Source organism: Botrytis fragariae (genome assembly GCF_013461495.1).
Source record: "Botrytis fragariae strain BVB16 chromosome Unknown tig00000001, whole genome shotgun sequence".
NCBI lineage: Eukaryota > Fungi > Ascomycota > Leotiomycetes > Helotiales > Sclerotiniaceae > Botrytis > Botrytis fragariae.
The window spans coordinates 1,958,963-1,984,475 of NW_023500987.1; the positions used below are offsets into that span (position 1 = coordinate 1,958,963).

Sequence of the window (25,513 nt, forward strand, 5' to 3'; positions counted from 1 at the left end):
ATGGGTATGTGGTGGATGGGAAGGAGAGGAGAGAGGCAGAGGGGTGGGGTTTGGTTTGAATGGGGGATGGTGGAAGGATAGAGGGATCGAGGAATAGAGATGGGATGGGATGGGATGGAATGGTTTGGCATGGTTTGGTGTGTGAGGTTATGGGAGGGAGATAAAATGTAGGGGATCGCTCGATGTTAAGAAACTCTTGGATTAGAACTTGAAGGAAGGGATTTGTGGCTGGAGATTTGAAATGAGATAAGATGGAATGAGATGCTATGAGATGGGATGAGATTTGAGATTTGGGAGTACGAAGGATCGTGCCGGATTTGATTAGATGGAGTGAGATGTTGATGAATCCAACCACTCTTTTTTTTCTTCGTAATCTGAATATCCCATATACGAATAATAAGATTATTTGAGCATGGGAATATTGCATCAATTATTTCAACAAACACATATGCATAATAGGTGTTTATATATAAATTCATAAATCTCTTCTTTATCTCCTGTATCAATCATTAAACTGCGGTATAGTGAATCGAATCAATAAACAAACAATCAAACACACGCTGAATGGTATAAACCCCAGTATCAAATAACTCCCTTTCATCCATCCATCCATCCTTCCAGAATGCAATGTCCATATGCAATGCGATACTATGCTAAGCTTCTTTCACTCGTCTATTTTCTTCTCTATCCCATGCTGAAATGAACATCCAACATCTCCAAAATCTTCATATGGGTATATCATCATCGACAGAAAACTGTCCATCATAACCTATGCATGCTTAAAGTGATAACATCCGCCTGCCCCGAAAGAAAAAAACCATTCACGCCTAATAAATATACCAGTCGGAGAATCATACATCTAATTCATACTGTACACTTCTCTCTTCGCACTCATCCACTCGGAACCCGAGAGAAAGGGAACCAAACCCCCTCCCCTGGGAGAAAAATCATCTCGTTCACATAACAAGATAACCCAATCCGAGACCCAAAACCATAACGCCAAGATCAAGCATTCCGTATTCGTGCTTGGGTTTCTTGAGTGAGTTTGCGTCCGAGGTGGTGGTTACCTTGGCGAGGGTGGAAGAACCGGTTGCGCTTCCTGATACGGCGGCCGCGGTGGCTTTTTCGCCGGCGGAGAGAGTCGCGGTGCCGGTGGCGCTTCCGACGGCGATGCCGCTTGAAGTGCCGGTTACGGTGCTGAGGGTGGAGCTGCCGCTTGAGGATTTGGTGGATGATGAGCTGCCAGATGAAGCGGAAGATGAGGATGAAGATCCCTTAGAAGCTGATCCGTCTGCATTGCAGCCGCCAGTGGCTGTGATAGATGTGTAGTCACCGGTCAAATCGCCGTAAGTGTATTCGGTCGCGCATCCATAGTCTTGAATCGTGACGTTCTTGACGTACATGGTGAAAGGACCTTTTGTGAGATCGACGGCTCCGCCGGCCCAGGAACAGGTTCCTGCGGTGGCGGGATCGGTTACGGCGGCTTCGCTGGCACAGCCGATCCAGCTTCCCATCTTGACTAACATAGGAGTTTGGGGGTAGTTCTTTCCGCCGACGGTTTGTGTGTCGTCGTAGAGGAGCGTGCGCACGGCGACACCGTCGATGTACCAGATGGTGGACTTGGCGGTCCAGTCAATGGTGTAGTTGTGGAAGGTGTCGATGGGAGTAGCGACTGCTGGGTATTGGGCACGGTCGTAGGTCGTTGTGTTTCCCTTTCCAAAAAAGTTGTTCTCGGCTGCGGCGTTGTTGGATCCGAGCCATTCCCAATCGATTTCGTCGAGATCGTCGGATTCGAGAATAAAGCTACTGACGATACCAGTTCCGGCTGATGCTCTCACCCATGTTTCGATGCGGCCAAACATGATGTATCCGATATTTTTGATGGTGGGTGCATTGGTTGCGGTGCTGATGACGAATTGCGCACCGAGGGTGCCGTCATATGTCATGGTGGTTCCATCTTCGACTTCCCAATAGCTACTCTCTCCAGCGGTAAAGTCGGTCACTTGAAGGCCTCCAATGGCTGGGTCTGCAGGACAGGCTGTATATTTGTTAGTTTTATGTTGCAAGTCATGCGTCGTCATCCAACTTACACTTTTCTGTTGGGTTGCAATCAGTGAATGTTTGTGCACTGGCCAGTCCTGAAAGGAGAGCAACAGCAGATGCTGATATTGTTGAGGAACGCATTTTGAGATGTGCGATATGTGTGTGTGATATGTGAGGAGATAAGCTGATTAGAGTACAAAAGTACAAGTACCGGACTTCAAGTACGAAACGATGCAAAAACGCGAAGCGAATGTGAGGGAGTCGAGATATATGAAAGAGAATGTCCAAACGAAAGATGAACCGTTCGATATGAAGAACCACTTTTCAGAAAGATGGATGATGAAATATAGAAAATCAGATCAATGCCAAGATGTGGAGAGGAATTTCCAGAAAAATCTTTGGGAGGAGGGGGATGTGAGGTCAATAAGTATTCACAAGATAATATGGGGACGAGGTACCAGGTGGAAAGGAAACACAAACCAATCTTGGGGATTTGATCTATTTCAATAATTTCTTTTTCTGCATTTCACACTTCTTCCTCCCGCACGCTCGTGTGGGCTGGTCATGGTCAATGGTCCATGGTGTCAAACTCGAATTCCGAACACAGCCTTGTCGCTGTAAGCAAACGAGGGGCGGGGCGTGGTCAAACAAACCTTGTATCAGAACTTCCTTCCTGACTCTGATTGGTTAAGCGAAGGTTTTCAGCATTGTCATGAAAGGAGGCAGGGGAAGCGTTAGGGAGGCTAATGCCATGTCATTCCAAACTAAATCACACAGGGCAAGAAATAACATTATCGTATACGTCTTCTTGGAAGAGACACCAAATCCATTTTAAGATATATCGTAAAGTGCTAAATTGAATTCAAGGGAGGGTGGATTACTTATTGTGGAGTAGGTGGTGATTTATCTGTTGATTATGATGCAGGTACGAAGTCCTCCTCACAATATCAAATGAAAACACTTGCGATACCTAGGAATACATGATCGACCGTATCAATGATGGGGCGACGGATGAGCACGTACGTTATATTATTCCCCTTCGTGTTTTGCTGCTCCAGAAAAAAGTGGCTCTTCTTTCTCTCTCTTCAGAATTACGATGGTGTTTCCATATGGGATCCATAGATTTATTGACTTTGTTTCTCGTGTCACGGGCAGTTGAATAATGAACTAAAAGTCAAGGTAGAGAGTAGTACCGGTCGGTATGCATATTCCATCCCATTTCCAAAGCATACGAAATAATATTTGGTTTGATCCTGTGGGAAGATTAGATGACTAAAGACACTTCTAGCTATGTGTTTTAGCTTGGCTTGTTGGATTCTTGTAAATTTTCAGCCATTCAGCATTCGTTATGCTTTCTGGTGGCCGTCTAGTGAAACAGAAGGTCGCTTTTATGGTTTCCAGCAAAATGCCACGACTTCTTGGAAGTTGGGCTGCAGATTTTGATGTGATCCACTGGACCCTAGAGCCAAGGTAATTCCTAGTGGAGATCTAAGGAAGTACGATGTAGTAAGCATCTGTAGGGAAGGATCTCAGGAACACATGGGATTTAATTGGTCCGGCATGTCCAGGTTGACTTAGTTCGTATTACTGTCTACCTAGGTATTGGTAGTCAAAGGCTTAACGACGGCGGCTGAGTACATCATACGGTACTGAAAAGAAGCTAGAAAGGGGAAAGAAAAAATTAAATTATTTTTGGAATCTGAAGAATTGGTCCTGGCTGTGCCACCTCTTTTTTACTGAGCAAGATAGAGAGAGAGGAAGAGATAAACCGAAAATTGGGTCAACAATGTCTTGGTCACTGTTCACTGCCGTACTTGCCGTAATTTGGATGCCTTTACGATACGAATTATCATCGGTACCGACAATTAGATTGAAAGACAATGACTATCTACAGGCCATTCTTCCGTCCTACCGTTCTACGGCCAATACAATATGTTTGTATACCACATTCATATATATCATATGCACGATAGAGCGGTGTTACGCTTCTTGCTGTATCTATGACTCCATTTCTCAATGGCTTTCGTGTTATGAGACGTAAGCTGCTGACGATACTCACATAAATTGTACTAAACTTTAAAAATTTGGTTGTCAGCCAAATTTTTCTTCTGCTATTCCCACTGATCGCTGTTGATCTACGGCTCATCATCATGATTGTAGTGGACTATTGTATCATTCTCTTTCAACAGCGAGAGCAATATTCCAAGGTACACATGTTGGTTGAAGTGCCCACGGTTACCTGTTGCTCTTCATGGTTCGGTCCTGGCAGGCCAACCATCACATCCCTTTTTTTTCTCTAGCCAGCAGCCAATATTCAATCGCAAAAATGAGAAGTATCCGCTCTCGTATCATTTTTGTTCTCACCATCTTCATCATCACACATGACCTCGCTAACAGTACCAATTAGTCCTCGGTATGTCTCGGGGGCTTTTCAAAATCCGTCAACAATACGATATCACGAGGTGGAAACCTGATAAGGGTGGACCTTACTGAGCCGCTCCATAAAGTACAGTCTTTATCTTTTCAGATTCAGGGTGACAAGTTACAACTGTGCGCATAAAGGTTTCACTCCGGTAACAAGATTCGGCCTGAGCTCTTTTTGAGTTCCCCAAGTCTCGTCCGAAAAATGACCGTGAACACCCTGAATTTTACTCTCGAGCATTGGAGTTTCTGCTGCTGAAAATTAAGCTTATCCAATATCTGATGATCAGGAATGATTTTCTTTTTCTTTTTCTTCTTGGCAAGGGGACATTTGACGGGAGCGTTTGAAATACGAGTTTGAGAAATTGTTTATATACCTCACTTGAATCGCATCTGTTGTTTACTGGACTTTCGATTGAAATGAAGGGGCGGCGCGAAAGAAGCGAGAAGAAGCTTAGGGACCTCACTTAGGAAGGCTTGATGGTTCTCAAGGCTGTCTTGGCATGCCATACATTATTCACGCTTGTTTGACATCTCACTTGCTTACCTCTCTTACAGCTCCTCTATTCTGTATGTCTATGATTTCAGCGTTTAATCCTGCATTTGAAACTACATTGGACATCCTGTATCTACAAATGAATTCTCACTAAAACCGCAAGTGCGAACTGATTTTCTAGCAATTGGTTTTGTCGAGAGATGGAATATCAATGTTCAAATGTCAAAGCATCTTATCAACCGCCATTTTCCGAGTCATGATACCCTCCAGTCAGGAACCATGGCGGTGATGAATGGTTAAATCTTAACAAATACGAGTAATAAAATAAAGGGCTATTCTCCCACGGAAGACTCACAAAGTTATGACAAGGTCCCGAAACTATTATTGACTGAGCACTCTATACCAAACCAGCAAAAGTTTGTTGTACTCGGGGCTGAAGGGTTCTTACTCCTTAATCTTGTAATCCAGATCCATCACTCAATTGCATCGCCAATATATATGGTTTATGTTATGGATGTGTTCAATGACGCGACCAATAAGTTTGTGATTTCTTTTTCCCCTCGTCCAAATTGTGATTAATCTCATGAGGTTCTACAAGGTCAACTCTCTTAGTAATCCCATAACCATTGAGAGTAAGATTTACACCAGATATCTCCGGTGCTTTGGATCTCATTCCACAAAGCCAGGAAGGAAGGATACTGTCAATGTTTGATTCGCCTGCAAGGAATCGGTAGAGTCTGGAATCTATTCATGAACAAAAAAGTCATTGATATGAGATGAAGCTCCTGATTAATACCAACGCAAAACCCCCATTCTTTCGCAGAGGTATCCATCACAAACCATAAAAACCTCACAAACCGAGTATATTCCTCTCAGGCTTGATCACCTAATAATTCTCATCTCATAGTCATGAAAATTTTCCCATGACACACGCAAGTAGAATTTATAATATATCAGATTTTTATCTTATCACAATAGAATCACAACAACGATGAGTATGCCTAGGTATACCCCATATATCTCAATTAGCTACCGTGCCAAATTAGCTGTGTTCGAAAGGAAGTACAAAGGCGCTATTGTGGAATGAGTATATGTTACGTTTAAGATGGGGTTCACTCCGTGAAGAGGATTGTTTCAAATAGAATATTGAATGACATTATGCTGGTGATTCGTGTGGCAGGTGAATACTGGTACTTGTGCGAGTTGTTTGAGAAATACCTGAGCATTTGGATCTAGTAATTCAACTTCCTGTTTAAATGTTAAGCTATTCGTCTTATAACACTTGTGAAGTCTTCAATTGCTTTTCACACCTCCGATGATTAGCTCCCATTTTCCTCCTCGATCTCGAAACTTCAATCCAATGATTACCCGTCACTATAACACAATCCTATAGTAGGTAGTTTATGTTACGCATGAAAGCAAATCGTATTGTTTATATCTTGTGTGCATTCCATAGGTATACATAGGCAGAGCCTCTACAAAACAGCAGACCACTCAACCCTTAAAGCCTCACCATTAATCCTCTCTCGCACTAACTTCATCAAAAGCAGCTTCCGCCTCTTCCCTTAGCCTCACTCCCTGGTCTCCCGCCACCAACCCCAACGCTCTATCCTTAGAAGGCCTTTCCCTTTCCAAACTGTTATTCTGGTTACGCCTGAACTCTCCAGATTGACTTCTTGGTAACTTCCCTCTTCCCTGTCCTTTTCTCCTCATCCTAGCCACATCTTCTAAGCTATTTTTCCACGAGTCGTTACCGTCGCCATCACCGTCACCAAATCCGAGCCCTCTTTCAAAATTTCTTTCTCTGGCCTCCTCTTTGGTGATCTGAGTCATCTGCAACCTCCTAAGATCCCCTCTTCTTTTCTGAGCCGTCTGTCTTGCAACATGTGCCAATGTATTCACACCAAGTCCATCCAAGGCACTAATATCCATAAGTAATTTTCGAACCTTGTAACCTGTAATTTCTTCAATGAACTTATCGACTCCCTCTTCACAAGCTGCTGCAGTAGCGACCCTCAGTCCCTTGAATAATTTCTTTGTATCTTTTTCCTGCTTGGTATGTTTTTCTAATGAGGAGAGTTGATTTTGTAAATCTCCTACAGATTCAGACACTGATAACTTGGGACTGATTTCTAACAATACAGGAATGTCAGGCAACCTTGCATAAGAAAGTACTTGACCTTGTACGTAGCCAGGCCTTGTTGATTGACTTGACTGACCAGCTTGAATGGGCATTGGTATTGAAGTAGCGCTTGCTTGTGATGGCGATACTTGATCTGCTGTCGACTTTCTTTCAGTCTGGTCAGGGAGTGGCGTTGGTGTTCGTTCTGAGACAGATACCAGTTTTCCTCCACTTCTACGAACGTTCGATTGGCGAGCAAAGTATCCTTCATCCGCCGATACATCTGGTTCTTTTTGCTTCCCCTTAGAACCAATACCCATAGTTCTCGTATCGTCATATTCATGTAAAGGGACGTCTCGTTCTACGTTCTGCCTGGGATGTTGACTTGCAGTCGTTTTAATACTCTTATCTGAATTGCCCACAGATAAATTGCACCCTTCACAATGTATTGTCTCGGGACTCTCACATATTCGCGTATTCTTCCTCTTCGAACTTGCATCAAACCCAAGGGATGGCCCCGGCGCAGATCCAATATTTGGACGTAGTTTTGAGTCTGAGTTTGCATTCAATACTACATTACACTGGGTACAATGAAGTGGGGATGAAGAAACATGAGGGGGTGCTGAAGTAAAAGCAGCGTGCAAAATTTGATGTGAAGGTGCAGGATCAGTACCGGCAGTTTTTGCTACTTGGTGTAATCGTCGTCTTTGTGTTTCGTTTATCAGAGAAGATTTGAGAATAAGACCTCGACGTTGCTGACTTTGAACAGTAACAGGAATTTGAGTGGTGAAATGTGGAGCTCGGGTAATGAATGATGGAGCAGCACTTGTTTGAGTGGCATGGTTTTTTAGCAGAGGTATATCCTTTTGTGCTATAGTTTCTCCATTGGTAAGCATAGATCGACCTTGGCTGGCAGGTTGTTCTGGGTTGGCAAAATCTGCCACCCCAATATTATCACCTGCGCCGGGGCTGACAAATGACTGCACATAGGGGGTCGTTGTTGGTGGTATGGGGGATGCAGAGGACGTGGTACTAGTAGAGGCTCTGGGAATCTGATCTGGAACATAACGTTTATGCTCCGGCGGAGTATCGAGATGCAATACTATAGAAGAAGACTGTGAGTTTGGCTGACTCGTAAATTCCGAATACGGAGGTGATTCAGCAGCATCTCCAGCCAATTTGCTCAATCTGCTGTCTCTTATAACGTCGTCGGATTTAAAAGCAGAATCAGCTGTGATTGGAGGCTTACGAAGCCAAGGTAAGGACTTTTTGGCAGCAGGCGTCCCATGTTGAGATGAGATAGCAGAGTCCGGGCGATATGACTTTGCAGGTGACGATGCTCGAGGGGGTGCCAAATCACAACATGGTGGAGACTCAATATGGTTGGCTGGGTCCGCCCGCTCATATTCTTGTGCCCACTCAATGACGGTTTCCTCTGACGCAATACTCAATGTCGACAACTCTTTCTCTATTCTCGCACGACCAGCTATTGATTTCTTGGTCAATAGATTTGAATCCTTTATTCCCATTTCGTTTGCTGGTAGACTGTCTTGTAGTGACTCTTCGATAGCAAGAAGAGGTCTTCCCCGTTTAGTTTCAAAGTCTGTTAGCACAGTGCTTTTGTGACCAGAGAGCAGAGGCTGGATTTCCGGGACAGTTCTTCTGCGCCCGTATGATTGAACGCCTTGAACTGACTTGTTTCGTTGTTCCGATGATGTCACCGCCAACCCAGCAGCTTGAAATTCGGCGTGATAAGGCTTGAATTCTTGGATAGTCTGTATAGTTTGCGTAGAGAAGCTAGTTGAGGGGACAGATGAAATGGGCGTTTGTTTGGGGACCTGCTTGGCGATTTGAAGATACAATTCAAGATCGCGAGTGAAGCGTTTCAGCGCTCGCCTTTGACTGGGACTACGAGAAGAAGGGTCCGAAGCAATACTCTGCACAATAGAGTGAATAGAGGAAGAGAAAGATTTTCCTTGAGCAAGGCTTGCAAGCCTAGATGCTCCAATTAATGCTGTATTATTTCTCGAAATATCTTTCTTGGAAGGATCGCCTGATATAGATACTCCTGACAAGTGAATACCGTTCTGATGATTAGTACCTTGTTCTTCGTAAAGACTCGCGAGTGTAGATGCAGCCAAGAAAGCTTTACTTCTAGCTGGAGAGACAAAACTAGTACGTGTGGATGGATTATACTTCCTATACAAGCTCCTGGTGTTATGGATACAACTCTCTTGTGGTGCGGAATTTCCAGGATTGACTTGATAGCGTCGGAGTTGATCAAGACCAGTCAATTGTGTGGAGTTGGTTCGAGTTCCAGTTTGAGATATGATATTCTTGTTCGTAATGGCACCTTTGATTTTATTGAAAGTTGAACAACCAGCACCGTCTACAGAATGCATACGAGTTTCGCGGGTAGTTTTATCAGAGTGATAAGTTGGACTCGATGCAATGGCACTTTCGACAAGCGGAAGTACAGTATCACTCTCCTGATCCCGCCTAGTAAATTTCGCACTTGATGATTCCCATCCAAAAACTTCTTGTCTAACTTGTTTCAAAGCGCGTCGCTGGGAGCGAGTAACAATAGAAGTCTTTGAACTTTTCGATCTTCGATTACGAGCCTCAACCCTTTCTTTTCTTCTAGCCTGCTCTAACGCCCGACAATTGTGTATTTCGCAAGTGCCTCTATTGGCGTGTGAAGTACAACGAGTGAAATTGGGTTGAGGACGATTCGAGGTATTGTCTATTCGTGGAAACGTTCGATGAGGACAGCCCTTCCAATGTATTTTGAAATTGACCATTATCGGCTATAAGGATAAATTCGTGAAGAATGCATATTTTAGGAAATGTGAGGTTTCGAGATTGATGGAACTGAGTAATTAAAGAATCTCATCGATATGCAATGCGCCTGCTCTTTCCAGCCAAAGCTTCATCCCCGATCTGCCCGCGTCCAAAAACAAGACATCCTCATTGTCCATGTGGTTTTGCTCATCGAATATCTTTAATACCAGGCGAAGAATACATGTCAACCTGTCGCTGACCTTTCCGCAGAAGGTACTCAATCGTATTGAAATCCTTCTTGTCTAAAGTTATATTCTTATTGAACTCCAGTCTGAAAGCACCAGAGAAATTAGCAAGATTCGTACAAGGAAGGCATGAACAATAAACGTACCTCGCATATGCTTCAAAATGCTTTCTTGCCTCCTTCATCTGATTAACAACTTGTACTTAAATTCTTATAGGAAATCCTACTTACGACTGGCTTCTTTCTACTTTCTCTCAAGCACTTTCTATAAAGCGCGAGAACATCTCTTTGAAGTCCTGATAGTCTCGCCATTGTTTTCCTTTGCTATACATAAGATGTTTGTGGGTGAAGATGTTCAGACAAAAGTAAGAAAATAATGGATGATGCGCCGACATTGAATATTGCAGGGGTGAGCTCTAGGTGGGGGATTAGATAAGCACACAGGCTAGATTGCGTCAGTATTTCAACTCAGTCTCAGCAATATTAATGACATCAATTTGAACCCTTAGATTTGATAGATGGATATATTGCCATTGTGGAAACTTTCAATTTTATCGGTATCTTTCAAATGGATTGATTCGTCCCACTTGATTCGCAATGATCGATTCTTCTCTAGGATTGAGTTCATTCCTCACCATTGGAAGGCTCCCATTGCTTCCCATAGGGCTTGTCGGAGGAGTACTGAAGTTACCTCTTATACTCTGCAGCGTGGCATTGTGATCTAGGTAGTTCCAAGATATCTTTCCCTCCTTTTATTCTACTGTTCAATGAAAAGATGCTCTACACCAGCATATTCTATGTAGTTCAAGCGAAAACTACTGTACATGAATGTTTTGCATCGTGTTCGAATGCTCTATTCCCTACACTTGTTCTCTTGAAGTTGGTACTTGTCCGTATATATGCTCTACTTCCGAGCGTTTTTGTTGTTCCCCGAGCAAAACATCAGATTGTTCAAACTACACAGCGTGTTGTGGTTGTTTCGCCATGAGTCTTCTCACTGCCCGTCGTACATATTCAGCAGAAAGATCACGCGACCCTCCTCAAAAGACAACGTCAATGAGCGTGTTATATGAAGACTGGATAGTAAGTCTAGGAGTAAGAAGAGTGTTTGAACTCATGGAAAAGTCGAGACGGGCAAGTTGCACCATTCTTTGGTCACCTGTGAAGTCAACAAGGGCTGTGAAGCACCACGTGCGATTTAAAGCAAGGGAATTTGGAAAATAAATCCAAAAAGTCCGCAATTTTCGTAATATTTTGCATTTATTTTTATTCAATACGTTCAATATTCAATGTTCTATATTCTATCATACGAACACTATTGCCCATTTGTGCTAATATGAAAATTGCCCGCTAGTGCTCACTTTGGCTGTTGAACGGACACTCAGTATTAAAAATTATAGGTAAGCCATGTCAACTATGCACGCTACTTAGACCAGTCGAGTACATCACTCATATACAATCAACTCAAACCTATAACCAATAATGCCACACCCAGGCCGAATCTATCCCTTCAGCTTTATGTGTACAAGCAATAACCCCTGCGGTCCTAGAAAGAATCAAGGACAAATGAGACTGATCTGGGGTTCGCAAAGAAACAAATGCAACACAACTCAGTAAGCATAGTATCTACATCAACAGCAATGGATGACAGATGAAAATGTTCCTAGTCAAGCACAAAGGCTTCTCGCTTCTTACCATTTAAGCGTCATTGTTCGGCGATTTTGCATCTTGCTTGACTCGGAGGCTTTCGTTGCAACTCGAGAAACCCAAACTAGAGTAATCTGGTTAATGAAGGGGGTGAATGGAAACTTCAATGGAGAGATCTAGGGCATTGTTAATTTCCAGGCTAAAGATCTTCATGGATAATACTATACTGTTCTTGGGTGAGATTCATAATACGATCACTCCCACTCCACAATAAAGGGAGTCTCGTATCCTCAAGTATTCCGAGGAAATTATTCATTACCGCATCTAGTTATCCACACGATAGCCGATGGCCAATACTTGAATATATTCGTTTCTTTATAGTCAATGGAAATTTCCGCAAATTCTCTCGATTTGAGTTTTTGCAGCAAGTATAAAACTTTGTAGCCCATGCTCCTATTTCCGTCCATTCCGCATTTTGTTATAAATCGAGGGATAAATAGTCATGGGAGAAGGTTTGCATTTAGAGCTACGGTATCGGGCAGATTTCCCTTGATTTAAATGTGGCCATTGAAAAAATAGTCTAGCACTTTTAGAGCGTGGGTTGGGACTGAAAGAAATTTATCATTTCCCTTTTTGGTGAATGACTTTGGTTGATATAGAGGAAATTCTTGAAAGAAATGGTAGTTAATTGGTTGGATCGTATGTTGCCACTGCCGTTGACTAATCAAACGGCCCAGAGCTAGAGATTGAGGATCAGCACGGGGGTTATATCTCAGAATGATGATGAACATCGATTTATGAGGCGGCTGAAGGACTGCCTGGTGGAAACTTCGCAGGCTCCCTGGCCTAGCCGCAGGAGTGGGACAATATGTATTACGAATATTGGCTCTAGGCTGTTCCTCGACTAGAGTTGGGTCTCAATGTTTGAGAAATCAGACTGAAAGATGCTGATATTTGACTAGTACTTGATAAACGCGAAAGTCAAATTGCATGACTAGTAATATTACGCCAAAAGCCCTGCATTTTGTGTATTTAACTTTTCGATTGATTATTCAATCTATCGATCGTTACATGGAGTTCATGTTGAGAGTTAATTTTGATTATCTATTATGGGAATCTAAACTTTAAAAATGACATTCCGAATCTGGAAGGTAGTATCCAATTTAAACACGGGGTGCGGGAACGGGTAAAAAGTTCAAAATAGGCGCACTACTATCAAACCTAGAAAAGATGCGCATCTTGATAGTCGATGGAATCCATGGAAAGATGAATTGGAAAAGCTTAGAGTACCACCTACTCATAGTTTCGAACCCAGCGTACACCCCCGAAGCCTTGCAAACGAAATTAGCACGAGGTCGCTCCGCTCGCTCATAGTTCTCAAACACTTTGACGATTTCGGATGTGCTTGGTGTCTTATTGCTTTCGAGAAGGCTGTGTAGACCGTTGACTAGACAGCACACGTCGTCGACGCAGAGATTCCCGCCCAGCCCGAGGTTCGATGCTGCTTTGTGGACGGCATCACCCACGAGAACGGTTCTCCCGCCCGAATGCCACTTTGTGGCTAAAACACCTTCTTCCATGGGTACCATGGTGGAGCCAACGAGGTTGGCCCATAGATCGTTAAAAGTGAAGGCGGGTGTGGGGCGAAGATGTCCCCATTTCTTGATGGCTTCGTCCATGTCGGCCTAGCACGAGTGTCGTTAGCACTTCTGGAACATTTTCGAGTCATGGTCATAGAATACAAACTAACCTGTCCATATCGCGGGCTAGGATAAGGCATTTGCCTATCGTTCGCAATATAAATGGCCCAGAATATCTTTCCTTCCATTCCAGCCGCAGCGATGCCTCCAACACCATGCTCCGGAAAATAAGAGTTAGTAACAACACCGTTCTCTAAGAACTGCTTCTTTGGGTTATCAATAAAGTAGTTCCGTGACGTGCATGTCAGAATCCGGAATCGGTTATCGAATCCCGCAGCCATGATCTCGGAACTCTCGGGGTCAATCGTTTTGAGCAGCTTCGCCGTTTGCTGACGAACATGACTGTGCACACCGTCGGCACCCACTATAATACTGCCTTCAATGACATTGCCTTTGTCGGTCCTCAGAGTGACTCCATTTTCGTGCTCAGTAAATGACTCCAAGCCCTCATGCTCATGGACTTTCGATTTCGAGGATTCATTGAGACCGTTGTATAGATTCTGGAGGTAGACCCTACGGTCTATAAAATACACAGGCCGTTTTTGGCTTTGATACGATCAGCTGACTTGCATTCGTTTTTTGCTCGCTCGCTATGAACCAAAGTTGCGACGAATGTGTACTTACACCTCCTGGAGACGAATTAATTCATCTGAAGAGCAAAATAGATTGCCCTCGTGATCCCAGTGCTCACGAACCCCGATCGGAATTCCAGCCTCATGAGTCGGTTTGTCTATGCCTAATTGTTCGTGAACCAGAATGGTGCAAGGAAGTAGCAGGATAGACTGTCCGAGTTGTGGTGCTACTTCTCTTTTCTCGAATACTTCGAAATCGATTCCAGCGCGCTCGAGTGCATTGGCTAGCGAGAGACCTGCTACTGAACCACCTGCAATGAGCACCTTAAATGGACGCTGCGCTTCTGTCATTTTGCTTAAATGAATGATCCTGTGGCTTGTCTCGAATTCTGGAATGGAAAGCAACAATAGACTTTTCGCTTTTGAGTTTGTCGTCTTTATCGCAATTCCACTTTTCCCCCCTGCTAGCTTCAGAATTATGAGGACATATGAAATATGGGGAATGATTTGACAACGCAGTCACGATTAACTTTTTTGGGTGAGTTTGTTACCGTGCTTTTCACTAAATGTTTGAGGAAATGCTGTTGTCTAGACGTTCAAAATGCGAATAGCTTCACATGTCCACTTCCGTTGATGATCATGTCTAATTTTCATCAGCCGGGCCTGAGGCTTTTCTTTTACCTCTAAACATCTGCACTTGTATAGGGGCATTCCCCTGACTAATGACGCACCATCAATAAATAGTGTGAAGACGGAAACAATAAATCTTTAACTGTGACATGACATGTGTTGACAATCACATTCTGGATATGATGATCAGGGGCTTTCGCGGTGCCAGGATTTTTTATCTATTGGCTGCAGATCTTGACCATTCTTGACAACATTTTTCCTCAGCAGTTACATCCGGCACGAATTGGCTGATGAGATAAAAAGATCTCCCTGTGGCAACGTGAAAAGTTGAAACGGCCTCAATTGTTTCTAGTGGGGTATACACCGGCCGGCTCTCTGCTCCTTCCTAAATCCCTGCTATAACGTCTTACATGATTATCTCCCTCGAGCGTGATTAAACTTACATGAGTCGTTGTATTCATTCGTTTGTATATCTCGGCTCGGCACTGCTTATTAAAGCTAGGATAATACGAAGCTAAGAGGTCAACGGGGGTGTCTAAAGACGCAAAATAACGTCTTTATTCGGACTTATTAATAGTAGCATACGAGCAGGATGACAGAATAGGCAGTTGAAGGAGCACGTTCAAATGAATAGTGTGAAGTTCTAGAGTTTTCGGATGAGCAGTTCCTATCTAGGACGCAGTGCACAGGCCAGATGGCCGTGTACCTAGCCCTGTTACATTGTGGTGGAGCAAGTTATCCATGCGGAATAACTTTTCGGCGCTGTCAAACTGTCACTCTTAACGCCGCTGCAGATCCATGAAATTTCAACTCCTTGCACAATGTGGGTGAGATGTTTACAATTAATAAGTGTAAATTCTGATTACTAAATAAACATAGCATACTGACTACAGGTAGCTAGAAATCCCCTGTGGTACCTCAAGCATTAGGATCCTTTAGACGTACCCATACCAGCCTCACTGGAATGGTACCTTCGTAGCATTATGAGCAAAGCGAAGGAGAGTCTCATCACGCAACAATCGCGGCCACGCTTGGTTTGACGCACTAACAAGCACCTCCATTGTTCCCTGAGGCGCATCCGCAGGAGATGGCAAGATCACCTGGAAGCCGGCACAGACACCACCAGCGGGGAATCGCAAAGATTTGATACGATCACCGAACGCAGGACCCCATTCAATGCTGTAAAAGTCAAAGTCGCTCCAGTTGCTGAATAGCACATTGCTACCAGGCATGTCGAGGAATGCCGTGCCAGCGATTCTATTCACGTCGTCCGCGCGCTCTACGTAGTGCGCCACTTCATCGTAGTATGTGCTTCCACACTTATTGACACCTTGTCGTACCAAACATGCGATATCAGCCAGCGGAGTATCTTTAGAAATCAATTGAGAAATTGGTAGAACTGCAGTGGTGAATCCGATGATATTACCCAGTGTATGTGGATGTATTGGCACGTGAACGCGGCGTCGTGCGTCCAAAGCGACCATTCCTATCGAGAGCTTACTGGGATCAAGGGCTGAATGATCTGGGTGCTCGGCGCTCTGAATGGATTTCCAGATCAGTGCAGATAAGACATCATTGGTGGAGACGAATTTTGGTAGTTGTTCTTGTGGAATCTTGTCCTTGAGACTAGATGATATCTTTGCTGGTGAGCACTCTTCTTTGAGCGCTCGGATGGCTTCTGGTGTAAATCGATACACGTGAGCATGGCTATCTCCTTTCGTTAGAGCCTCGGGGAGTCCAGGAGGAGTAAAAGGTAAATGAATAAATTCTGTGTGCTCCTCTGCAAAATTGGCGCACACGTTTTCTCCGGTGCTCTGCAAAATTTTGGCTCTGTCCGCAACTTGAATCTCAACTGGTTTCTCAATAGTCAACCCCTGTGCTCGGCGTAAATCTTCAGCAAAGAGCTCGGCCAATTTCCACATGGATAGTCCATCGGCATATGAATGGAAGCACAAGTGGTTGAGCAGTAATCCACCCTTGATCAAGTTGGCTTGCATCATTTGAGTTGCTAGGCGATCGACGCCAAATTGAGGCCATTCCCCAACTCGGCCACGCATGCACAATTTTTCATCGTCCATGGCTGCATTGGGAAATCCCTGATCCTTCAACTGACTAAATGAAGGTGCTGTGCTATCGTTACGGTGATCCTTGACTATGAAATCTTCAATCTCGCCATCGTGGTAAGGTTGTAGCTTTAGCTGCCCAGCGGGCTTCACATCGGGGTCTGCAGGCACGGCCTCAACACCGACCATTGGCGTTCGCTCTTTGAAACTACTCCATGCTGTTCGCAGCATTGATGAGATATTCTCAGCATCGTAGTCTGCTGCCAACTCGAGGCACATCATATTTCGGATCCATCCCTTGGGTCCTATAAGCTCAGACGCGAGAAGAGGCGGTGCTTTAGATGCTGCGTCCATAGCGAGTAATAATTGGTATGTAAGAGGTTGTTTTTTGAAGAGGATTTCTGAACAGGGACTTCGATAGACGATAGACGACGAGAAAAGAGGAAGAACGCGCTGTTATTTACGGAAGTTCCAGTGATAGCACTCGATTGTTTCTAATTAGTCTCTTATCACGGTATCTCCGATAATTCATATTACAACGTCTAGATCAACAATGCCGTACTGCAGATCACTCGGGATGTCAAACAGGCGCAGATTCCGCGCAACAACCTGTATTGTACACAAAAACTTTCCTATCAAACCCCTCCAACTCACTGAAATAAGGGCGCTTTAGTGTACCCGTCGATCCACCTCCCGACTTCGAGACGGATATGAATGATGAAGCCTATCCACATCTAATTTCTTCATACCCTTCATTGGGATAGTACCAAGACGAACTATCGGCGCACTAAATCTCTTGAGCATCCTAATTGGGATGCTAACCGGCCCCCACAACTTGCTTGAGACATGGTAAATGTCATTGGTGATGGAATAGACTGTGGACAATACCAAATGGGAGCTATTGCCCGATTGATCATCTATGAGCCAGTGGCGGAATGAGAATAGGGTTTTCCGCCACGTTCCCTTTCATGAACAGAAATTGGGGATATAGTAGAGATACTCCATAATCGAATATAGGTCAAGCAAATAAAATTGGATAAGGTTTTATGTAGCAAAGATTGTCCAGGGGTACACAAGCACGGATCGACTTCCTACCTGCATTCTGACAGCTGATGCAGGATCTCGAGAGAATTCAAGAAATTGCTCCTTTGTAGGGAATAGTGGGAAACTCAAATCCATCTTTTTCAGCGGATAGTATCGCGATTGCTGGGATGACTGATAGGGTCGACCTGTGTTTGTGTTGACAAATTCATATTTGGTGATTATTACTTCTTGTGTTAACCTTGGAAAGTCTAAAAGGAGGGAAGTGGGGAGCTCTGTTGGAGAAAGAGAAAACTCCGTGACCAGACTAGTTCCAATGTGGGATAGTCTAACGGTTAACCCATAATATTCTCACTGCCCCGTAGTTTCACCGCCAGTCGCTTATGGTTATGTTGCATAATATTTTAAGGGTCAACATAAATAGCAACACAAATATCAATATAAAAAATTGTCAAACATAAAACATATCTCGAGCATATCTTACCAAGAAACGAATCGACCTAGCTGCCCAAGATCACTGCAGGTATCATGGATTAATCGTGAAACTATCGTTGGCGGGTACGCATCGCACATTGCGGATTTTTCGCGCACCACCCTACCCTGGCTCGATTGAGTAAATTGGGGCAAAGCCAAGGGAAGAGGCCATTCAGAAGAAGACGCTCACTGTCTTGTGGGCCCAATCCTTCTAATGATCTCTGATCAAGGGTGGGAGATTGCATCAACAGCTGGTAGAAGTTTGAGACGTTGTCAGCACAAGAACTGCCGATGGCAATCCTGTAAAAATCGCATCTTCTCAAAATACAAATCCCTACATATCAGGTATGCCCAGAGGTGAGAATTTTCACCACGAGTCTCCAGGAAATGATCAGCGGGACCTTCACCTGCATATAACCATCGCAGGAAGTCCGGTCAAATGGGACCGTCAACTTTTATGTTGAAATCGCTTTATGGGGGAAAATTGACTTTTACATTAATTGTTGGTAAAGATCAATTTGTATTACTATGTCGGGAGTTGATCCCTCCATCGAACTCGTTTTCGGGCCGCCTGTTGCTGGTGTTGATTTAAATGAAAGTATAACGGCGGCATATGACATCGTGTCTTGTGTGGTGCTCGGAATAGCAGCTGCAGCAGTATGCTTGCGTTTTTATGTCCGAACTATGCGTGGAGCAAATAGTTTGGCTATCGATGACTGGTTTGTTGTCTTAGGACTTGTAAGTCCAGCTCTTTCTCTGATCGCGATGACTTCCTTCTGCATCTTTTGCGATAGCTCCTATACCCCGGACAAGAAAATGAATACACAGTTTCTAACGTAAGGCTTTGATAGATCTGTACTTGTGCCCTCGTGGCTACAACACTTATCGGTTGGTCTCCCAAACTCAGTAGCGACACTTTAGCTTTACCTGAGAATTTAGACTGACGTTTTCTACTCGAAAAGCTGGAGCATATGGATCGGGTACACATGTGTGGTCGACGACATTGCCGCGGCTCGTGGTGTTGTTGAAGGTATGTTTTAACGATGCGACACTTCGCGTTAAGTCTTGATCATCAAGTGTTGTGTTCCTCATTCTAACGCTGATACATAGGTTGTATTTGCCGAGCCCTGGGTCTACGCTGCATCCGTAACATCAACTAAGATCAGCATTTTGCTCCTCTACCGGCGATTGTTCTACACAGGCGAAGGCGACATGCTAGTTATTAACCGCATCTTTACCATAATGTACTGGGTTGCCACAACCTTCACCTGCGCCTACCCTATTATTATGTGGATCGTAATGGCAGCAGCCTGTCGGCCATTGAACTTCTTCTGGATGCAATACGCCGGCGCGACAGAAGGAAAGTGCATTAATACTTTGATGTTCTTCCTGGTCTTTGGAATTGTTAACATGGTCAATGATGTTATCATCTTGATTGTCCCGATTCCTCGAATTTTAAAACTCCACATGAACAAACGCAAGAAGTTTTCCGTCGCGGGTATAATGTTGCTTGGTAGCTTGTAAGTACCTACTCTCCAGCATTTCTCCGCCCCTGCTAACCCGTCTAGTGTCTGTGTCGCCAGTATAGTACGCATCTACTACCTAACGCTCCTGACCACCGCAGTCGACATAACATTCATCCTTGGCCCCGCTTTCGGGTGGTCTAGTCTAGAGCCCTCAGTCGCAATCATCGGCGCCTGTCTACCAACATATGCGCCTCTCTTCCGCGGTATTCGCAACAAGGGCTCGAATACCGGGACCAGTCAAAAGGGCTCGCACCATATAAATTTGAGCCAGACGCCAAATTTTCTCAAGCAGCAGTCGCACTTTCGCATTGAGGAATCAGACGAAGTCGAGCTGACAAGCAAGAAAAGCTATTTCCAGAGCACGGGAGGAAGTCGTGATGGTGAGGGGAGTATAGAGAGTGAGGACGGGGCGAGGTCATCAAGAGATGCGAGGGGAATCACCGTCACATCGCAAGTCCAGGTGGTGAGGGATGTGGCGAGCGTAGTATGAATTTGTTAATAGGATTGGGTTCCCTTAAAACGTTATAATATAATATGCCTTTCTTCTCAAAAATTGAAATGTAATGATGTGCAGCTTGGTATTTTCCCCATTGACCGGGTTGTAAAAATGCACAAGCAATGGTCACGTGGAAACACACGAGGGCCTAAACTCTTACTATCCAAACACTATGGTTTCTGCCAAGATATTGGAGTTCTGCTCTTAAGCAGGTCTGAATTGGAACGATGAACAATGAACTTTTGATATTGTAATCCAAGATGAGTGATATATAAAGAATTAATACCCTAATTTAATGTGAGTATACTGGAGGAGAGGGCGCAACCGCACAGGCAATTAGCTCTAGAACAGGGTGGGGGAGCAAATTAACCTCGGTGCTTGAGCGACCACGGAGATTTCTAATCTATTGCTATCTTATCGTCATTGTGAACCTCACAGCTAAAATACCTCCAATTTCTTCGGTTTGCTTCACTATCATTCAATTGCTACACGATGTCGATACCTTCATTCTCCGTGAGTCTAATTTTACTCTTAGCCCTCGGGTCTTGGATAATTATACAGTACTAACGCGTTGCTCAAGCGACTTGTCCGCTTCCTAGCCAAGAACGGCCGCACATACTATGGAGATGCCATCCTACCCAAAGGAGTCTCAGACATCGCGAAAGCTACTCAGGCCAAAGTGATTACGGGCGAAATATTCGGGAAGCATGAGGTCACAGATCAAGTACAGGATATTCGGCTCTTACTTGCACCTTTAGCAAATGAAGATGTTAAGACTGTGAGGTGTTTGGGGTTGAACTATGAGCAGCACGCTAAGGAGGTAGGTAGTTTTGGCTATGAATATTGGGGAATGATTGAGATAGGATTTTTGTGCTAAATTGGGTGGTTGCAGTCAAATATGCCAATTCCGAAATTCCCAATTCTGTTTGTAGGTTCATTATCTTTATCACCCTTCATCCTAGATCTCGTTGGCGATTGACATTTAAAAGTACAAACCCATCACATCTCTTTCCGGCCCTACCGATCCCATTCCCATTCATCCAATGGCTCAAGAAGGCGCAGGTCTTGACTACGAATGCGAACTTGTTGCTGTTATTGGGAAGTCCTGCTCCGATGTCCCAGAATCCAAAGCTTTAGATTATGTTCTCGGTTATGCCGTAGGTGACGATGTATCGCATCGGGAATGGCAAATTCAACGTGGAGGTGGTCAATGGGCGCTCGGAAAGGGATTCGATGGATGGGCCCCTTACGGTCCGGGCATTGTCTCCAGTCAATTGATCAAAGATCCGCAAAACCTTACGATCTTTACAAAATTGAATGGGAAGACAGTACAAGAAAGTAGTACGAAGGATATGATTTTCAGTGTGGCCAAAACCATTGCCTTTTTGAGTCAGGGAACTACATTGCTACCCGGTGATTTGATTTTTACTGGAACGTGAGTTTTTTCTGCATTGTGCTTCATTTCTATGCTTTGATTGTGAGGGAAAATGATGCTGATAAATGCTTAGTCCACAAGGTGTAGGAATGGGAAGAAACCCACAGGTATGGTTGAAGGATGGTGATGTGGTTGAAGTTGGTCTAGAAGGTGTAGGCAGTTGCATCAACAAGGTTGAGTTTACCCAGACCAAAGAGAAGGCGAAGTTATAGATTCTTCAAACATGGAGAACTTCGGCGTAATGTGATTTAATATCAACTGAATATCTACATTTCGAGAACCCTTGTGTTTTCCACTGTGCCACTTTCCTGTCGCCGAAAATTCCTATCTTTGGTCGACAAGTATAAGTCGTGTTTTTCGGGCCTGACTGACTGAATCATACTCGATTTCATTTCATCATATAGAGGTAACGAAGTCGGTAGGTTCTGATCTAGGAGCCCTTTGCAACTTGGTGAATATCTGTCCCAATCTGTGAGTTTGTATCAACTCTGGCGGGAAATTTGGAATCTATAAATCTTCTATCATAGAAACTTTATTTTCAAGTTCTCTGTCGATATTTGTGATTACATCAAATTACACATCCAACAGGTCGAATCTTCAGCGGTTGTCGAAGTATCGGGAAGAAAACTGGAACATTGTTGACCCTCCATGTACTTCTGCATCCTGTTATGATTCAACGGAAGCCAAAAACTGAGAGATGCAAGAAGATATTTCGGTCTCCAAGATATTATCTAGTAATTGGTGGCTCTATGTCGTCCAGCACAAGAACTCTAGACTGTGTTGGAACGAATAAATGATTTTTCATATCATTGCTCTTCGGCTCATTCATCTAGAGTAACCAATATTCGGACTACCGGACGGAATTTAAACACTCAATAACTGAGACTGCCTCATCCAATACTCAAAATTAAATCAATACCTCAAACCATCCACACCTTTAGGTTAAATTCAGAAGTGTAGATTCTTTAATCCACAGCTTGCTGTTGAAATCCCGGTACTCATCTCATCTCATCGAATAGCTTAACGTCCACAACCTCAGCAAACAATCATGTTCCAAGTCTCGCAATCCATCCACAATTCCGAGCCATCAAACAAATGTTCCACGGTGCTTCCAGGGTCATCTCAACCTCACAGTACAGCTGGATGCACTCCGAGAATAAGGCAAAGACTAGAAAAGCTATTCATTTCTCCTTTGCGAAGTTTCCACTGGCTACAATCTAGTCTACGGCGATTGAATGACAAGTGAAACATATTATCGCAATATTTGGACTTCCAGAGCTCCATTTTATCATGTAGTGATGGTCAATTTGCTTGTTGCAAGATACAATGCAGCCTCTACCCATGGAGTTTCGCGCGTGCGATCTGATCCCACTAGGGATGTCGCCTTCAAAGGTAGCGAATTCTGGAATGATGGGGAGTGAAGCTTCTATGAATACCAGCTGCAGGAAAATCATGACATAGTATCTAACGAATTCAATAGGTTCCAAGTGTTTACCCATTCTTTCCAGCACATTCGGAACCACTGCTTCGGATAGATACAATGGGCTCCTTCCACCCGGATGCTTGAAGCACTTCTAAATCTCCAATGTCGGAGAACAGAAAGGACAAAATCCCTACTAGAGGTGCAACATCCCATCAACAGCAGCGGCGCATGATTATTATTAAATTTCACTCTTTTCTCTAGGCGACGAATGGAAGATACATTGCCAAAGTCTCAACTTCCTTCCATGGCATTCGCAGGTTCGTAACTCAACACATCGAAGTTGCCTAGGTGAGCAATGGCACCGGCTATCTCAAACGCGAATATAGCATGGAATATGGTATCACCACAGAACAATCAAGTCAATATCTCTTACCGTCCGTGTCGAAGAGACAACTTCATGTGCTCCCAGCACTTTGTGAATTGACAATTTGACAATACATTCACCTACTAGCTCGGCTATTCCCACAGCCTACTCTTTGGCGAGAAGCGCAGAGGTGATCAAAAGAACTAGAAGTGAAGAATCCTCTCAAAAAGGAGTATTGGGATATCTTCCCTGCTATTCGAAACAGTGATGGAGCTATCTTATTATTAATGATGATGGGTATTCTACTGGTTGCCTGTTTTGTATAGATAGGTGCCTCGCTATACGGAGCTCCATGACTCGCGAAAATGTTATATAGAAGATGATGGTACTATAATGCAAAGTCCATGCTGATCTTTGAGTTCGGAATGGAGGTTCCAATTCTGTCTCATGTGAGATACTGTTTACTTATCATTCATGTGCATAATTGATATCTATCTTCGTAGTTTCAGTATACTTGAGTTCAATGACCTTTAGGTACTCATTAACTTATAGGATGCGTCCTATCGCGAAACTCCTAGTTTGTAGTACAGTATGAATATGGCAATGTACATCCGTCGTTAGATGAACGAAATCTCTGGCCGACGTGAACTTTTGTCCACTAGAGGCAATCGATACCATTGCCAGCATATTCACCCTTTTGAACGTGAGCAGAATGACTAGGTGATTAATATTGGGTCTAGACATCCGTCACTTCCGTCCCATTTGAGAATTGGGATGTCTTTATCAACCAGTATGAATTCAGACATTGACTACCTATGAATACCTACTCCAATGCAAAGAGTTCTGCAACGAGTGGAAGATTTCCTGCTGCTTTCAGCTCGCCTAAAATGCAAAAATTGTACATGTAAACTGGAGCGAATAGCTCTCGTCAGGATACCCATCTTTGGTTCCGCCGAGTTTCATCGCACCTGCAGTCTAACCAATACACTTCTCCTCTACTCGCTAGTACTTTCTTTCCCTACTGTATCCAGGCACACAGAGGGAGTAAACGTCACCATTAATTCCACCAATTCCACCAATTACGCAATAATCACAAACCCATCATACCAATGACCGAAACATGGAAAACTAACAACCTGACACTGAAATCACGTAACACAAAACCCACTCCGTTCCCGCAAGCCCTTCACACACATACACTCTACAAACCAATCGCAAAGAAACAACAATGACCACACCGCCGGAAACATACATCCATCCTGCATATATGCATCCTATCTCATCACATCTCATCCAAACCAAGCATGCAATCGCCGAACAATCTTGCAGCCATCCAAACATCTCCACAAGTTCAGCTGCGTTGAGATGCGGCTCGGAAATTTCAAGGAACCGTTCAGATCTGACAAGGGTTCATTTCGATCTCAAGTTTATCAAGACCCCCACTCCACCCCTACCCCACCCCAAGCCCTACCTAGTAAGCCCTAGGCCCGAATACGAAAATATGCAAGATGCAAAAAAGGAATTAATCGCGATTCGCGATTTGCGCCCGATGATATGCTCAAACCCAACAGAATGGATAATACATTACACAGCGTTGCAGGTAAAAAAAAAAGCAAAAGTATTCTACTCTCGGCCAATTGTCCTTATCTTGCATGGATCGCTCAACTTTCTCCCAAAATGACAGAAGACCGGAGAAATCAGCTTGCCGTTTCCAGATTGTAATATCGTATGTTTTCTTTTTGGAGATTTGTATTCCCAAAAAGGAAAAGAAAAAGCAAGGTACGTCAGACCGGCCCTGATCTCGTAGATTAGATCGATCTAAACGGCGCGGAGAAATCTTGCATAGATATTGCTTACTAGGCACTGCATGCGTGTCAGAATGCGGCTTTGCTTTTTGGTGAGATGTGATAGCGAGGTATGGGGCTGGCTGGAGATGCCCAACCAATTCTCGCACATTGGGGATTGGGAGACAGATTCGTCATTGAAATCATGGAGTATGAATAGTTGAAATGAGAGTGAGGATAAATTAGATGGG

General features: G+C 44.0%; 5 protein-coding genes across 5 annotated transcripts; 1 reads left to right on the plus strand and 4 right to left on the minus strand.

The window, feature by feature from the left end:
* Window positions 1-956: 956 nt before the first annotated feature.
* Window positions 957-2,184, minus strand: Bfra_000598 (putative glycoside hydrolase family 16 protein; the record flags this gene model as incomplete). Its single annotated transcript, XM_037331043.1, has 2 exons — window positions 957-2,038; window positions 2,091-2,184. 2 exons carry the CDS (start codon window positions 2,182-2,184, stop codon window positions 957-959), a joined length of 1,176 nt encoding a protein of 391 aa, XP_037197376.1.
* A 4,291-nt stretch (window positions 2,185-6,475) lies between these two features.
* On the minus strand, window positions 6,476-10,419 carry Bfra_000599 (uncharacterized protein; the record flags this gene model as incomplete). The annotated part of the gene is made up of 4 exons (XM_037331044.1): window positions 6,476-9,732; window positions 10,091-10,194; window positions 10,255-10,292; window positions 10,339-10,419. 4 exons carry the CDS (start codon window positions 10,417-10,419, stop codon window positions 6,476-6,478), a joined length of 3,480 nt encoding a protein of 1,159 aa, XP_037197377.1.
* Window positions 10,420-12,917: 2,498 nt separating this feature from the next.
* Window positions 12,918-14,377, minus strand: Bfra_000600 (putative fad binding domain protein; the record flags this gene model as incomplete). Its single annotated transcript, XM_037331045.1, has 3 exons — window positions 12,918-13,439; window positions 13,505-14,000; window positions 14,079-14,377. 3 exons carry the CDS (start codon window positions 14,375-14,377, stop codon window positions 12,918-12,920), a joined length of 1,317 nt encoding a protein of 438 aa, XP_037197378.1.
* A 1,235-nt stretch (window positions 14,378-15,612) lies between these two features.
* Window positions 15,613-17,898, minus strand: Bfra_000601 (putative enoyl- hydratase isomerase family protein; the record flags this gene model as incomplete). The annotated part of the gene is made up of 3 exons (XM_037331046.1): window positions 15,613-17,120; window positions 17,469-17,682; window positions 17,815-17,898. The coding sequence occupies 3 exons, from the start codon at window positions 17,896-17,898 to the stop codon at window positions 15,613-15,615; spliced, it is 1,806 nt and encodes a 601-aa protein (XP_037197379.1).
* Window positions 17,899-18,762: 864 nt separating this feature from the next.
* On the plus strand, window positions 18,763-21,903 carry Bfra_000602 (putative pth11-like integral membrane protein; the record flags this gene model as incomplete). Its single annotated transcript, XM_037331047.1, has 7 exons — window positions 18,763-19,070; window positions 19,174-19,264; window positions 19,345-19,754; window positions 19,803-20,244; window positions 20,837-21,076; window positions 21,246-21,691; window positions 21,765-21,903. The coding sequence occupies 7 exons, from the start codon at window positions 18,763-18,765 to the stop codon at window positions 21,901-21,903; spliced, it is 2,076 nt and encodes a 691-aa protein (XP_037197380.1).
* Window positions 21,904-25,513: the final 3,610 nt, after the last annotated feature.